This window comes from Miniopterus schreibersii (assembly GCF_964146895.1).
Source record: "Miniopterus schreibersii genome assembly, chromosome: 15".
NCBI lineage: Eukaryota > Metazoa > Chordata > Mammalia > Chiroptera > Miniopteridae > Miniopterus > Miniopterus schreibersii.
Window position 1 is genome coordinate 33,003,980 of NC_138115.1, and position 16,663 is coordinate 33,020,642.

The following is a 16,663-nucleotide window of genomic DNA, read 5'->3' on the forward strand; positions in this document are numbered from 1 at the left end:
AGTTACACTTTTCTACTTTCCACTGTCGGGCAGACGCCTTCCCAGGATGAAATTATAAGCGCCTAGAGAACAAGACCACAATTCCTAGGCTTGCTCCCGCCCTCAAGTAGATGGCAGGCAAACAATAAATAAATGTATGTTGAATAACTATATATATATGGAAAACCCATTTAGGTAGGTTCATCTAAATTCCAAAACAGCTTTATTGAAAAGTTTTTAAAGGAAAGTAAGAACTAGTTATAACAGAACACTAATGAGACATTAAAAGACAAAAGAAGTTTTCATGTAAAAGAGAAAGACACTTGATTGCATTAAAAAACTTTATTTCATTTAAAAGGTTCAATATAAGCCAAATTAAACCCCAGATTGACAGCTACACTCAGAGATCTCCTGAACTACACGGCACTGTTTGAGTCGAGTGTCTTGCTGAAGAAGGCCATTTGCCGTTCCCACCATTTCCCCGAGTAGTTCTAGAGCAGAAGCTGGTATTACGAAAATACACTTTAGAGATTTCAGATGTCATCTTTCATGCAGAAGTTAAAAAAGCAAACAGGCTTTTCTGTTCTGAGCGAGGACGAGATCCACTACAGAGCAGGGCCTGTGTGCTGTTGACGTACAAGGTGTAACTATAAAGGAACTTACTGCGGTGCTGTGTTCGTTCATTCCAGGGTCCAAGCACTAACTCCAACAATACTAATGCTGTTCAGATACTACCTGGGACAGTAATTTGGGCTTCCCCTCACCAGGTGCAGACCAAAGGAAGTGGTTAATCAAGCTGGGGTAGAGGCTATCACAAAATGCGATCACAGAGCAATGAAACAGTTTTCCTGGTGAACAAACAATTCGAAGAACCATTGCACAGATATTTTCAGTAATAGCATCATTTATATAAAGTGATGCAAGATCTAAGTTCTGATACGTGTAAGGATAAGTTAAAAACGGCTTGTTACTTTATAGCTACACCTTGGATTTCACGAGATGTGGAAAACCTAACAGCGTGTCTAATGAGTCCGTCTGGAAATCAGCGCAGGTGAGGCAAACAGCCTGTGAAAGAGGAGACATGGGCACGAGGTTCAGACTTTCAACGTTCTCAGTGTTCTCTTGGGGTACAGACCCGGCCCAAGGACAGAAGTTACCAGGAGGGAGGCTTCAGCTCCATCTAAGGAAGACCTTTCTAACAGTTAGAGCTGCTCAACAACTGAATGGACTGCTCGGTGAGGTAGAGTCACTGGAAGTGTTCAAGGTGGAAAGATCACCCTTGTAGAAGGGACTCCTGCATTTGTTAAGAGGTTAGACTGGATGAACCTCAGGTCTCTTTCAATTCTGAGATTCTAGAAAATTCCCTCAGGGAATTCAGAAGAGAATTCCTAAAAGGAAAGAGAAAGCACACATATGTATACTTTTAGAATCCTCTTGAGTTTTTTTCTTTTTTCAAAAGGTACAATAGAAAACGTAGTCTGCTGTCTAAAATGCACATTCACCTTCCTGTCACTAACAATTAGGAAGGGTCCTTTTACGACTTTTTTATATTATAAAGAAAAGATGGAGGATTACATTTATAATTTCTGTAAATATTTTAGAAAAAATGCTTAAAATCTAGTAGTCAATGCCCTAGAAACTTTATAGATTTTTAGGTCATATGCACAGATACAAATACATTATTCATTAAATACAACTCACATCTGTGTTTTATTATACTCTAAAATATACAGGAATCTTGATGTACTGAAAGAGTGCAAGTAAATACAGTATTCAAGCAGTCACTATTTCTATGTACATGCTCATTAATTCTTCAAAAACCCCACAAAATTATCAAATAGATCAAAATACTGTTCTGTGTTTTCACACTTTATATTCAGAAAAACCAGCTGATAATTTACAGTGTCATAAAGCTTCCGGTTTTACAATACAAAAGGATAAAATGGAACCGGGCATCATTTTGTGAGAATCTATGGAATTTATCCAGGCTGTTAAGACCCTACATGTGTGAAACCATTCTCACCGGCAAAGTGAGTTACAGTAAAAGCAGAGCCACGTGCGTTGTTGTTTAAAAGCCTAAACGTCAGCCTTTTCTCTCTTTCTCTGTTATCTGAAAGGCAGTCTTCCAATTTGGCAGGCAACTGCATCTTTTCCCCAAATCTGAATAGGACCTAAAGATTTTAGTATTTTAAATCTTGCCAAATATGCAATGTCTTCCAAGAGATCTGATGATGTTAATGTATCAATAACAAGGGACTTGATTCTCCACTAAACAGTAACAACAAAAATTCCCCGATCCAAGTGGAGCCACAAAAATAGTGACAAAGATGTACCATTCAAAGTACTGACATTGAAACTTCCCCAGGACTACTAAGCTGCAATAGGGTGAAAATAATCCAATTTTTTATTTTCTGAAATTTTCTTCTAGGAAATTTTTTACATTTTCAAACAAAAATAGTTCAATTTAAAACCTAAACCATTCAAAACTGGGCAACAGTAGCCTGACCCCAATCTATCTCATGTCTACATCACAAGTATTTTCACCCTGACTGCACCCAGTCAGTTGGCTTTCAATTCTAATATTATAAAACTTGGAATTTTAAAATTTTTATGTAAAAGAAAAAAAATGTAAAAATACATCTGTTTTCTCTCATAGTTTACACAGGATTCAAAGGCTTTCAGATGTTTTCTCTAAAAAAAAAAAAAAAAATCAACATTTAAAACCAAGTATCAGCTTCATTTTCAGAAATATTAAAGTTTGGTTTAGATAATGTCTCATTTCACCTACTCCAGTTTCCACAAATGGCATTCTATTAAAAACCCTTTAAATTATTTGGTCCTTTGGCAATTTGCTGTGCACATAATGCCTACTGTACCAAACTCTTATTGCCCTTAAATTTAATTGTAGTTCTACTGATAACATTTAAATCTAGTGTCCTTATCTCTTCTTTTATAATAGTGTTGCTTGTGTAAGCAGATTCGGGTGCACAGTGTCCCAAATTATTCCTGGCACTGCAAAACCAAATTAAACAATTCCACAAAGCAATGTGACATCAGTGTTTTCCTCTGGTCAAGTCTATTTCAAGACTCTAGAAGTTCCTTTTGCAAAACTTGCCTTTGAAATTCTTCATCCTAATGTCGCCACATTTCTTACATTTGCTCACTCTGCGATCTTTCCTCTTAGGTTTAATTTGTACGTGAATTAGAAAGTGCCTTTTTCCTGAAAAAGCACAGTTTGAGAACTCTCTCCTTAGACCTCTGCTCAGCCTCTTAGTAGGTCTCTGAATCGGAGTCATTGAGCTCATCCACGTCGGTGTACAAGTACTCCTGTTCCCCACCAATGTTGTTGAAGCTGCAATAGGAGCTAGGTTCATTCCTCATGATGGGCAAAGCTTCAAAGCTGACTGTTTTTGAGGTGTTGGTGTAACGATTAATGGCATTGAAAGTCAGGGATGATAAAGGGCTACTTGATGAGACAGGCATCATGGTGGCCAAAATGAGAGCTAGGCAATCAGCCACATCCTTATTGGGAGCACAGGCCAAAGCTGGGGTATAGCCTAGAATTAAAGATAAAAGTTAAAAAATTAAACATCCTGAGACTCATTTAGCTAATTAATATAAGGAAATAAGCCTAAAGGCCTTCATCTTTAGATATGTTTTCAATTACTTACCTTATAATGAATTGGTTTAATTAAACTGATTCAGAAATGTCCAATAAGTAGTAAAGAGAAAAGTCATAGAAATCTAGGGTAGGGGACCTTACGGACTAAATGACAGAAGAGGAAACTCAGTCCCAGAGATGGATGATTTCCCCAAGATCTCACTGAATTCATGGAAGATACTGGGATGGAAAAAGAAAGAAAAAGTTCCATATTCTTCTTTCAGAATGGTGGAAGACTCTTACCGTTAATTTTAAGTTATGTAATTAAGTGCTTACATGCTGAGAAATCTAAATGAGACAGATTCATGAGTGAGGCTCTGAGCAGGCGGCTCAAAAGTGACATGTTGAATGAATGACACTTTGCTGTCTTTAATTTTTCTTTTAGGGTCACAGTCCACTGAAGAAAAAAACCAATAATAATGAAACAGGTGAACTCTGAGAGCTCCTAAGTCAAAACAAATGTTTCCTTTGTAACTGTCCCTTCTTTGGCTGAAGAAGCCTGACCCTAAGGCACCACAAAGTTATCAATACAACTGAGTAAGAAAACATCTGGTACTTTGGTTGGTACAAGACCTAGTGTGAATGGAGTGGGAGAGAAGCTGGTGAGCACGCTGTGTGATGCCAAGTTGAGGTTATCCCATATGGAACTTCAGCAGCAAGTGTCTTCAAGCCTGAGTCTACAGCTTCATGTGCTGTTGCACATCTAGACGCAGTTTCCCCTCTTACTGTATTGACTCATGTTTTAGCCCTCACGCACATCTACGTATATGTTTCTAAAAGTCCCATTTGCTTTTTATATAGCTGAATGATTTACCACAAAACAAACGTTCATGTAACCAGCATCCAGATCAAAAAAGAACATGCCCAGCATGCCAGAAGCCACCTGTGCCCTCCCTAATCGCCACACCTCTTCTCTTCCACAAAGGTAACTCCATCCTGACTTGTGGTCATCATTTCTGTGCTCTCCTTTCTACTTGTATTCAAACATCATAGTTTAGTTTTGACTTTTTAAACCTAATATAGATGCAGTCATACAGAGTGTACTATTTTATGTCTGGCTTCTTTTTGTTTAACATTGTACCTGTGAGATCTATCCATGATGTATGCAGCTGTAGTCGGTTTGTTTTATTACATATTCCAAGGTGTGACTATAACATGGTTTAGCTATTCATTCTATTAAACATTTGGCTGTTTCCAGTTCTCCTATATATTTTTATCCATGCTACATTAGCATTGAGAAAAAAGAAAGATTTTTGCCCCCTTCATAATTTTTCCCCTTTTCAAGGGTGAAAGGGAACAGCTAATGCCCCTGCAAGTTTGACAGGAGTGGCTGAAGGGTGCATATTTTTAAACTCTATTTGCTCAAAGTAAGTAGGAGAGTGCTTCCATGACAACCCTTCTTTAAAGGGCTCTTCTGAGGCTCTGAAGGTGCCTATCATGCTGCTCCTCCAGTAGGCAGAGCAACCCATTAGACAGGCCATGAAGCCTTGGACGGGGATAGGGGGAGAGGATTATCTCAGGAGTGCTGTCTAGTCAGAGCATAACAGGCTCCTCTCCTCAACAAGGGTTTGGTATGATCGGCTAAAGAGAAATGTAAGAGAAGCAAACTGCTTGAGGACAAGGGTCTAATCTATCCCATGCAAGGGTAATGTATTTTACTTCCTCCAGAAAAATCCACGGAAATATCACTTAACCTCATTCTTGGAGTAAATTAGGCACAGAAGGTACTGGGCCCTTTCTCTCCTCTCTACTTATAGACGACAGAGCCTAATTAATCACCAACCACCACTGCTATTTGAGCAATTTATAACTGGATCCTTAATTTGAAATTTAGAACAGATTATAAAATGAGATCAATATTTACTATGACTTGTCAACTTTGGACTATGCTTGCTATTTCTCAATGCAAAATGGGTCAGAAGGTACCAAGTCACAGGTGACCTTCATTATCACCTGTTATATTTCCTTATAAGGAAATATATAAAATCCTGAAAATGATTAGTAAAGGCTTTCATATCAGCTATTGATCCAGAGGCTCACAATGTGGTCAAATATCCTACATAGGTTAGCATTTTAATTTTAGGATCATTTTAATTTATATAGTTTTATATAGTTGCTGCATTCCCAGAAATGTAACTTATTGATAATGAAGGTTTCTTTTAAAGCTAGAAGAGTCTGAACTTATCTTAGTGGGTGATATTAACCTCTTCTATGGATTTCATGACTACATATACTAACGATTCCCAAATATCTTATGTCTAACCTAGCTCTTGCTTTGGGGCTCCAGATACACATACATCCAATCACCCACTTGGAGTTTCCACTGAACTTTTCTCGAGTCCCTAAATGAACCCAGCTATCCCTCCTGCATTCCTGTATGAGATAAATGGAACCTCCATTCACACAGCTCTCCCAGCCAGGGAACGTGCGACTTCTTCCCTCACCAAGTCCCAGAAGGTTCATCGTAAGATCTACCTCTTTTCATCTCCAGTGCCTCTACCTTAATTCTGGCTACCATGTTCTCTCACCTGCAACTGTTAACCTGTTTCCCTAGTCTGATCCTGCTCCCCTGAGACTAACTGCTATCTTCCAATGTCATTTGATCGAAGAAACTCTGGCATAACTCATTATTTACAAGGCTCTGTGTTTTATCTCTTAAGTATGTTACTCTCTCTGCTTAGAAAGTTCTCTCCCCACTTTTTACCTGTCTTTTGGATTTTGGTTTAGAAGTCACTTTTTTGGGATGCCTTCCCTGATCCTACAAAAAAGGGTATGAGCACTCTCTTCCGTGCTCTAGTGGCACCCTAAGTTTACTCCCATTGAACTAGGCATTCTACGTGCACTGGAACACTGTTTATACTCATCTCCATTTAAGGAAGTACCTGTCTTATTCTACACTATATCTTTAGAACTTAGCACAGTGCTTAGCACGGTCACTCAGCCAATAAGTATTCAGAGTCCCCACTATGTCCCGGCACTCTTTTACTTAGAATGTGTCAGCGAATGCCACTGACAAAGATTCCTGCCCTCATGGAGCTTATATTCATTCTAACAGGTGAAACAGGCAATCAACATTAAAAAAGGTAAACTATATATGTTACAATAGCAATTTTCAACCTTTTCATCCCAAGGCACACATAAACGAAATACTAAAATTCTGAGCACATCAAAAAATGTATTTTTTACCGATCTGACAGGGAAAAATAGTTATAATTTTGATTCACTCACACTGGATGACTATTGTATTGTACAATCTAAGGAAAAAGAGGCTAGAGCCCCTGACTAAATAGTCAGGTAGTGCATGTTTTTAAAAATTCTTGTGGCATACTGGCTGGAAACCGCTGTGAGAAGGTAAGCTCTATGGAGATGGGAAAGAGTTGAGCTGGTTAACAGGGACTGAGAATGCTGTGGGCGGGGGGGGGGGGGGGGGGGAAGGTATGTAGCAGGCTGCAGTATAAATAGGGCAGTCAGGATAGGCTTCATTGAGAAGATGACATTTGAGCTAAGATCTGAAAACAGGTGAAGGATTTAGCCAAAGACTGCTTAGGGACAGAGTGTTCCAGGCAGAGGAAACAGCCAGAACAAAGATCACAACGCATGCACATCTGTGGTGAGAGGGGCTGGCATAGCAGAATGAAGAGAGAAAAAGAGCCGGAAATGAGATCAGAGAAGAACAGGGCAGCAAACCAATCATGTAGGGCCTTGTGGATCATTATAAGGATTATAAGGGAACTGAGATTCAGAGGGCTAATATCTAATATCTTCTCCACTTTTTAAAAGAATCCAGGTCAGGGTGGTAGGAGTAGAGAAGAAAAAAGTGAGCGTATTTTGGAAATACTCTGGAGGCAGATCAATAATATATGCTGATAGACTGTACACTGGGTGTGAGAGAGAAGAGTTAAGGGTGACTCCAGGTTTTTGCTCTCAGCAATTATAAGGATGGGAATTGTCATCAATTGAGATCAGGATGGCTGTGGGGACAACGGGCTGGCAGGTGAGGAAAGAAAGGATCTGCAGTTCAGTTCTGGACATGTTAGGTTTGAACTGTTTATTAGGCATCCATGTGGTACTGTCAGGCTGCTGGATCTATGAATATGGGGACCATGAGAAGTCTGGGCTGGAGATATACATTTGGGACTTCTCAGTATCGGTAGTATTTAGGACCAAGGGACTGGATGAGATCACGTAAGGAGTGAATGTAGATAGGGAAAGCAAACATAACCAAGGACTGAGTCCTAGAGTCCGCCAAAATTAAACAGCTGTGCAGAAGGAAAACAAAAAAAGTCTGGAGTCCTGAATGCCAACAGAAGAAAGATTATCAAAGAGAAAGAATATACCTGAAACTAAAATGCTGCCTGTCAATTACACCTCAATAAGAGAAAATACATAAATAGAATAAAAACAAACCATTTTCAGTTCCAGTGAATCTGGTTAATTAATCTAACCACCCAAACAATGAGTTACAAACCCTTGCCCAATTATAAATTCAAGGAACCAGGTATCTGTGAATGGAGACTGGGTTCACTAAATCAGGGTACTGTAATCAAATCACAGATACCTTCTATGACTCTCCCTCTTATTATGCCCTAAAGTGATCTGCACCAATTTATCCAAGTAGCAGTGAGCAGCATAAAAGAAAATATGAAGATTATTTGGGGGAATATTAGACACCTGCTATGGAAGATTGCAACCTTCACATCCCCAATCACTCCCTTATTCATGTATATTTTAAATTCCATGTTAAAACCACCATTCCTACTTTAAAAAAAACAAGAATTAGTTGTGCCAAATTCTGATACATCAAGTAAAATGAGAACTAAGAAACTGATTCTCAAGACTGTGGGGGCCATTGGTAATCTTGACAAGAACAGTTCTGCAGTGAGGTGCAGCAAAGGTCTGACTGGAGGGGATTTAAGAGCATGAAAGAGAGGAACTGGAAACAGCAGGAGAGCCAACTTGAGCAACTGTGCTGCAAAGAGGAACAGAGCAATATGGCAGTAGCTGGTAGAAGTAGTGGGATTAATGACAGATTTTTTAAGATCAGAGAAATAATGTTTGTATTATGATGATCATAATCTAGGAACATTCCAACAACAAAAAAATCATTATAGGAGACAAAAGTAAAGAATTGCTAAAGTGACAGTCTTGGGGAGGCAAAAAGGGCCACAATCTAGACCATAAGTGGGAATATTAGGTTTAGGTAAGAACATGGCAATGAAGTGAGAGCCCTGATAAATATCTGCTGAAAAAACAAATTCTTTGAATACTAAGATAAAAAAAGATGGTAATACCAAAGTTAATAACCAGTAATTCTGATTTAAAAGATAGATATGTGAAATTCAGTAAATCTGTTAAATGGACCTTTCTTATTTCTCTTGCCCTTATTTCCTTTGCCACAAAGGAAGTGCCATTCAATATTAATTGCAGCTCTCCTCTTTGACTAATAAAAAATATTCAAGTTTATTTTAATTCAAATATGGCATCAAATGATAAAAGCTTCTAGTAAGATATAGATTAAGAAAAGAAAATACAGAATCTACTTACCGTTTTCATCTACTGCAAGCACACTTGCTCCTTTCCCCAAAAGTTCCTGAACCACCATTGTTAGCCCATTTCGGGCAGCAACATGCAGAGGTCTGAAGGGAAAAATTGTACATGTACATACGTGCATGCCCATGCATGTGCACACAAACACACACACTATAAATTTGAGGCACCTAGTTACAATAGCAATAAAGGTGGGTGTGAGGGACAGCAGAACCCATGTGCCACACCTCATCAATATGCATAAGCTCAGCACTGGGCCACATTAGCAAGTTCCCACCTTCACTAAACCCTTTTATTAGTTTCCTTCTAAGGCTAAGGTTTAAAAAGATTCCACCAACTAAACTGCATTTTAAGTTGTTTTAAGAAATGAAGTTGGCAAACAGGTATAATAGAATATACAATAAAAACCGTAAAATGCAACAGCACAAATTCCAATAGGCCTTGAGAACAGTTTACAGGTTCCATGACTAATTTTTAGATCCTCAAAGGATCTAATTGGTACATGAATAGGAAAGAGTATCATAAGATTTTTCTCTATACCAAGTCTCAGAGCAGAATAGCAAATGGGAATTGACAGAGGACAATGGGAGATGTCAATTTAAGATCTAAGCAATCACCTACAGGCTGGCTGCTCACATTAAGAACTTGATTCTTTCTGAAATCTCTTTAGATTACAGACACACATAACACTTTTTACCTCATTTACTGCTAATGTCATATAATGTATTATTTTAGTGGGTTTCCATAAAACACACAGAATAGTATTACTTTCCCCCATAAAACTGAATTGAGAAAAAACACATTATTTTCAACAGTTTCAAGTTCAGAAGCTTTTTCAGTAATATGCCTTTTAATTGTTATGATTATTGAAATGAGTTTTGTGAATTATAAACACTATGACTGAGACTGATTCCAATGGCCCTATGTCAGAAAAATACCCATTAACCATTTATATAATTATAGGCCACAAGGTTTATACTAGATGCAAAGTACTTACGTTTGCAAGGCTGCATTGGTTGCATTGATGAGGTTTCTATCTGTTATCTTTTCCAGTATTAACAAGGCACTAGTTTCATGACCCTGAAATTATGAAAAATAACTTAAAAATGTGGGTACCATTAAAGAAATTTATACACTCAGTATACTCCAATCCTAGTCCATATAATATATTTATCACTATATATATGCAATAAATTTTCTTGGCTAATGCCTTAAATATCTGTTCAAATGTGCTGATGAAATGAGGTTAGAGGGAGAGGACATGAATATTTAAGATTAGAAAGACAGTAATTATGTTTAGGCTTGTGCTCTTAAAATAAAACTTACTTGGCTTACTGGAGACTTTCATACACTGTGGTGCCTAACACATCAGTACTTTAAAAAATTTTTTTCTTTCAAAGATTTTTTACTGATTTTTTAGCGAGAGAGGGAGGGAGAGGGAGAGAGAGCAAAACATCAATTGGCTGCCTCCTGCACACCCCCTACTGGGGATCAAGCCCGAAACCCAGGTATATGCCCCGACTGGGAATTGAACTAGCAACCTTTCAGTGCATGGGATGACGCCCAACCAACTAAGCCACACCAGCCAGGGCACTTCAGTACTTTTTTTCAACAAATATGTTGCAAGTGATCATTAGAGAGGTTTGATTCCTAAGCTCTGGTCATTTTAGTGAAGTGGAAGAACTTCAAATACCACTGATATTAACAATGAAAACACGCTGTGAAAATGTGTCCATACCTTGCTGCAAGCCAAATGAAGGGCGGTGTTTTTACAGTTGTCTTGTAAAGTCAGATCTGCACTAGCACTGCTAACCAGCATCTCTGGGAGGAGAAATAGCACCAATTCTTATGTTTATAAACATGTACCTTAGATTACTACTAACTCACTGTAGAGAAATGAAGACATAAAGCAAAAATATACCTCTAGCAAAAACTTAAGTGCAAGAGAAATACTGTAATATAAAACACACACACTATACTGTTTTACTGTTGTATAAGTCAAAGACACTAACAACAGCAACTAACATTATTCGTGAGTGCTAACTAAATTTCAAATACTGATTTAAGGGCTCTGGGATAATAATACCTTATTTAACTCTCACAACAATCCTATACAGTGGGTACTGTTATTTTTCCCACTTTATAAATAACTGTTGGGAAATTCTGTGAACTAGAGTCAAAGGGCTTGAGATCTAAGTTCTATGTAAGCAATATACATATATAGGACAATAAAAGCCTTAACCAGTTTCTTTACCAACTGTGTTTGTTTGTCCATTTTCTGCAGCCATCATGAGAGGTGTTTTCCCAGAAGAGTCCACAGAATTGACTTGAGCATTATGGCTGAGCAGCAGCTGTAAACATTCCACATGGTCTGTGAAGGCGGCCGCATGGAGAGGAGTCCTGCAATGCAGAGAAATGGAGAGACATGACTACATCTATACATCATATACTCTAAAAAAAGGATTCCTTAATTTATGACAAGTAATTTTCAAGGGTTTACAGATTAGGCTATAAAAGCACTGCCTAAATACAAATAGGATTAACAGAATTTACTAATTTCTGCCACAAAAATTTGTTATTTCTGATCATATAAAAGACAATTAAACTAATATAAATAAGGATAAATTATAAAATTGCTAAAATAATGTTATATCATTAGAGGAAATATTGAAATAAATAAATCCTAACTCAAATACTGCCATCTATTACAACTGCTGGAGTCTTTTCCAGCCTTTAGTTCCATATAGAAAAATGTTAACTTTATTAACAACAGTCATTGGGTAATAAACATACCTCTTAAAAAAAAGGGAAATCTTTACATTTTACAAGTTTAAAAGAGGAAGACTGGCTAAAAATCATAATAAAAAAGACTTTTATAATGAGAACATAATTAAGATTTTATAGCACTTTATATTAGCAAACAAAAAAATCTACTTTTAACTAATAATAGGTTTTCTGTAAGTTCTTCCACACAGCTGAATCCCTACCTTCCCTTTGAATCTGTGGTGTTCACGATGCTGGCGCCTAGTGTATCAATTAACATCTCCGCAGCACCTTCGTTGTCATTTATCCTGTGTGAGGTAAGGAGGTGATCACTCTCACGGCAGTGGTGTGTTTCTTAAACAGCCAAACCAAATTTGACCCACTCCGCCTTTACTTACACAGCACAATGCAATGGACTGAAAGCATTTCCTTCCATTTTCTGGAAAACTTCCTGTTCTAAAAGAAGTTCTACACATGTCTCGTGACCTAAATAAGTAAACGAGAATCAGATATTAAAATCTCCCCAAAATACTTAAGTGCTTACACACAACCACACATCCTCACATAAATAAGTTTTACATGGATTAAAAATAACCAGTCCACTGAATCTGTTAAACATCACATTTTTAGGAGCTTTGAAATCTGAAGTACAACCTCAAGACCTGAAGTACAGTAGCTTCTTGTGATAATTTTGGAGTTTATTATTGACACAGTATTTATTTTGGGGGGCGGGGGGTTAGTCTTATTATTCTTTTCCATGGCGGCCAGTTAATATTTATTTTTAAAAAGTCATATTTATATAGCACAGTATAGCTTTCAAAATATATATACAGCATGATTATCTTCAAAATCTAAATATTTTCTGATTACAGTAATGAGTTAATGGTACAATATCAAATACTACAGGAGTGTTCAGAGAAGAAGTAAATGTCCCTGTCCCCGCCCTTCCAGTTCCACTCTCCAGAACAGAATCACTAAGACCCTGACAGTTCCAGAAAATTCCTAGGCATATTCAACTGCATGCACATACATACATAGTTCCTTTTCTATTTTTACATAAATGGGATGTTTAGTTCTGCAACTTGTTTTTTACTTAATATTTTTATTAACTGTATATATCCTTCCATAATATCATATGTAGAAATATTACTTAAATGTTTAGAAGGAATTTACAGTATCAAAGTGTATCACAAATAATTTCATCTCTAATTACGGTTTCTGGGGCAATGACTATTTTTCTCTGTGATATTATCAACATTGTAATAAAACATTATTGTTTTATTACATTGTAATTACATTGTAATAAAACATTGTAATAAAAAATTATTGTAATCAATAATTTTTTTCAACATAACAAAAAAACTGAGTAGTATTGTGTAACAGTTTCCTAGAAATGATACTGCTGAAAGGACAAATATATTGATTACTGACAGATATCAGGCCCACAGTTTTTAATAGCAACTTTGAAAACAAGGAAAAATCCAAACCTTAGATTTTCTGAACCTAATTTTAAAAGCCAGGGTTTTAGTAAAAATACCCCAACTGCTGTACTAATTACTACAAATTAAATGTTGCTACTTTTATTTCATTAGTCACCTGGTATCTGTTAGGAATAAATTAAATTCTTACATAGCCTCTTTATTTCCATGGCTTAATAACTGGCTAACACAGTAATGCTAGATTTCTTTTTAAATTACTCTAACATTCTCAAACAATAGCTCCACTTATCTTTACCCTATAAATCGTTTTTACCAAAAAAAGAAAGTTTTAGGAAACCTCTAATTGTGTTCCATCTTGTTGGTTCTTTTCTCTAATCCAGTGGTTCTCAACTGGAGCAATTTTGCCCCTCCTTGTCTGGAGATATTTCTGGTTATCATAACTGGAGATGGAGTAAGAGATGTTACTGGCAGCTAGGTGGGTAGAAGCTGGGAATGCTGCTGAATTATCTTACACTGCACGTGACAGTCTCTCACAACAAAGAAATATTTGGCTCAAAATGTCAATAGTGCTGAGGTTGAGAAACCCTACTTTAATTCTATCTCTCCAAATGCTAACTCATTGCCAAAAATTAACCACAGAAAGTTGTCCAGTACTGATTTAAGAGTCTCTTATTTTCCTGGTAAACCAGTTCTTAAGGATGGTCTGGAGAAGTCTGGGGCGATATCGCAAACTAGTCTTTTCTTAAACTAACCACTAAAAAAACTTGGCACTCTTCTCACTAGTTTTGTTTTGGTTAATAGTTACTTTTCATAAAAAATGTTAACATGTGATACATTTATTATTATTTTAAAATACATTAATAATTGTCCCATCAAGCTGAAAAACTCATTACCTGTGTCCTAGTTTATAAAGGAATGATAAAATTGGTCTCTTTATGCTTCCAAGGGATACTCTCAGGATGCTTCAGGTTTCATAAAAATTGATAAATTTTTAAGAGAAACATGAGATAAGGTAAGTAATCTTAAGTTCTGTGATTGAATGACTACATAAGTTGAAAATCTGATTTAAAGTTTAGTATGTATAACCAACTCTTTTCTAAAACTTTGCTGTCATTCCATTTCAATTTTGAAGGAAACATTGTTTTCTGTTCTGTTGCAGTGCTTCCAATTTTCTTTTCAGCTGTACAATAATTACCAAAGTAAAACTATTTTACATACTCTATTCTCAGAATGCCAAATTATAAAATAGGCTTTTGGCTATAAATATGGTTTTAATTTTAGGCTGTCTGTAGTCTCTTATTGCATATAGCCAACACACATTTAATTTCTTCCAGCTCGATTCAGAATCATCAAATCTTGCCACAGTCTGGAAATTACATACATCTGTTATGATCTTTAAATGGCAACCAGGCAAGTAGTTCACACAAAGTTTTCTCTTTTGTACACAACGCGCTTAGAGAGTCTAAATTTAGTGACAGAGTAGAAACTCATGTTAGGGAGACAGTGTCCTGCATAGATACCTGAATGTTATGACAGCAACCCCAAGGAACAGCTACAGCAGTACATTCGTAACTAAATGCTCTGCCTGAGGAAAAGCACCTGCCTTACTGTGTGGTTTTTCCCATGGTCAATTATCACATTAAAAAAAAACCATCTCAAGCAACAAGTCTGCTTCAAAATAGTTTTATCTCACTGATTTCTTAAGTAAACAAAATTCACTTATGTGGGTTTTTCCTTCTCTTTTTTTTCTATTTTCTTTTCTTTTCTTACATCACCATGTATCCCCTCTACGCCGTCTTCCACCTCCAACCGCCCTACGCATGTTTTTTCTACCATATGACATATTTTTGGTTTTCCTTACAGCTGTAAAATGTCTTCAAGATACATTATAAAAACAAATCTAATTTTAATTGCAAAATACAGTATCGTCTTTGACTTAGGACTAACCTTTGGCCACTTCACTATGCTCATTAAACACCAACTTTAGTGAGTTAAAAAGGGAAAAAGAGAAGTTGAAATTCAAAGGTTTTACAGTTTTCCAGACTGTTCTGGCTAAGGATCTGAGGAAGTAAAAAATGAAACTGACTGAACTTTTCAATTAGCAATACATTTAACTCTTCCTTCCAGTTTTTTATGGTGCCATCGGCATTCAGAACGGAAGGATGATCCACAGTTATCACAGGACAAGCCTCAGGAAAAGACCACAACCTTCTCACAGCGAAACAACAGAACTCACACACAAGAACTGTTAATATGAAAACCCAAATATTATATCTAGAAAATGCTTATGAAAACAGACTAGAATTTTGCAAGATTCGGATTTCTCCTCTTTCATTATAAATTAACATTATTTGTCAAAATGGCTCCCAGTGAAAGAACAATAAAACAGCATGTTATGGAAAGACAGAAACCTCAACTTCCGGTAAGGCAGTCAGCTGAATTTGAGAACAGATACTATTCTTATTTTTCTAAGCAAGTAGAGATTTATATAAAGAGGAAATTTACATTTTCTCTACCTTCTGAGGGAAAGTTGTTAGAACTAGTTTTGTAGATACACTGTCACAACTAACCTTAATCCTGAATGCTACATTTAAATTCAAAACACCCCACCATTTGCCTGCTAAAGCACTAAGCTCAAACTCTGACAGAACTGTTGTTTACACTGTACATAATGCACCTGAGTGTTTTCTAAGGTGATCAAATCTATGGCCCTACACAAGGAAAAAATATCCCTCAATATGCTTCATTAAATTATTTTACTTGGTGAAAACCCACAAGCCAAACTCCATTTTAAATTAAACATCTATTACTTAAAAACAGCTTTATACTTCCCTGAGAAACTTAAACGAGCCTACCTGTGAAAGGACTGTTGATTGCCAGCCTCTGGGAAGCTAAAAATAAGTCCTTTCTAACCATGCATCAAAGTTAACTTAACCATGAAAGTTTCCAAGTTTCTACTTCTACGATCTGCTAGGATTTTATTCCCTTAAAATTTTGGGCATACATGTTACTACTGTTGATAGAAGGATCCCTTGCTGACCGGCTATTTTCAGCCAGAACTTGCCTGTGTGGCTGGCTACTTTTCTGCTCTTTTAAAACTCTACATTGCTTTCGGACCTTAAAATTACTAAAATTAATGTAAGTGCAGATACGAATTATCTCGTGACCGGCAAGCAACATTTGGACATGGAAACACGAGTAATACTATTGACTGACAGTCAGCAAGGTGTTTAAGAACGTCCTCAGAAAACATACACAGATTTCAGTTTAGAAT

At 36.8% G+C, this 16,663-nt stretch overlaps 1 protein-coding gene across 11 annotated transcripts in view; it reads right to left on the reverse strand.

Annotated features, from left to right (window-relative positions):
- Positions 1-306: 306 nt before the first annotated feature.
- The window catches only part of ANKRD28 (ankyrin repeat domain 28), a 116,937-nt gene continuing 100,580 nt past the window's right edge, over positions 307-16,663 (reverse strand). For all 11 annotated transcript variants that reach the window (XM_081159452.1, XM_081159447.1, XM_081159448.1 and 8 more), the window contains 7 exons: positions 12,349-12,436; positions 12,175-12,258; positions 11,442-11,587; positions 10,926-11,008; positions 10,185-10,267; positions 9,185-9,276; positions 307-3,536 (listed from right to left, as the gene is read on the reverse strand). In XM_081159452.1, coding sequence (XP_081015578.1) covers positions 3,250-3,536; positions 9,185-9,276; positions 10,185-10,267; positions 10,926-11,008; positions 11,442-11,587; positions 12,175-12,258; positions 12,349-12,436 — 863 coding nt within the window. In that variant the 3' untranslated portion in view covers positions 307-3,249. The remainder of the gene's footprint in view (positions 3,537-9,184; positions 9,277-10,184; positions 10,268-10,925; positions 11,009-11,441; positions 11,588-12,174; positions 12,259-12,348; positions 12,437-16,663) is intronic.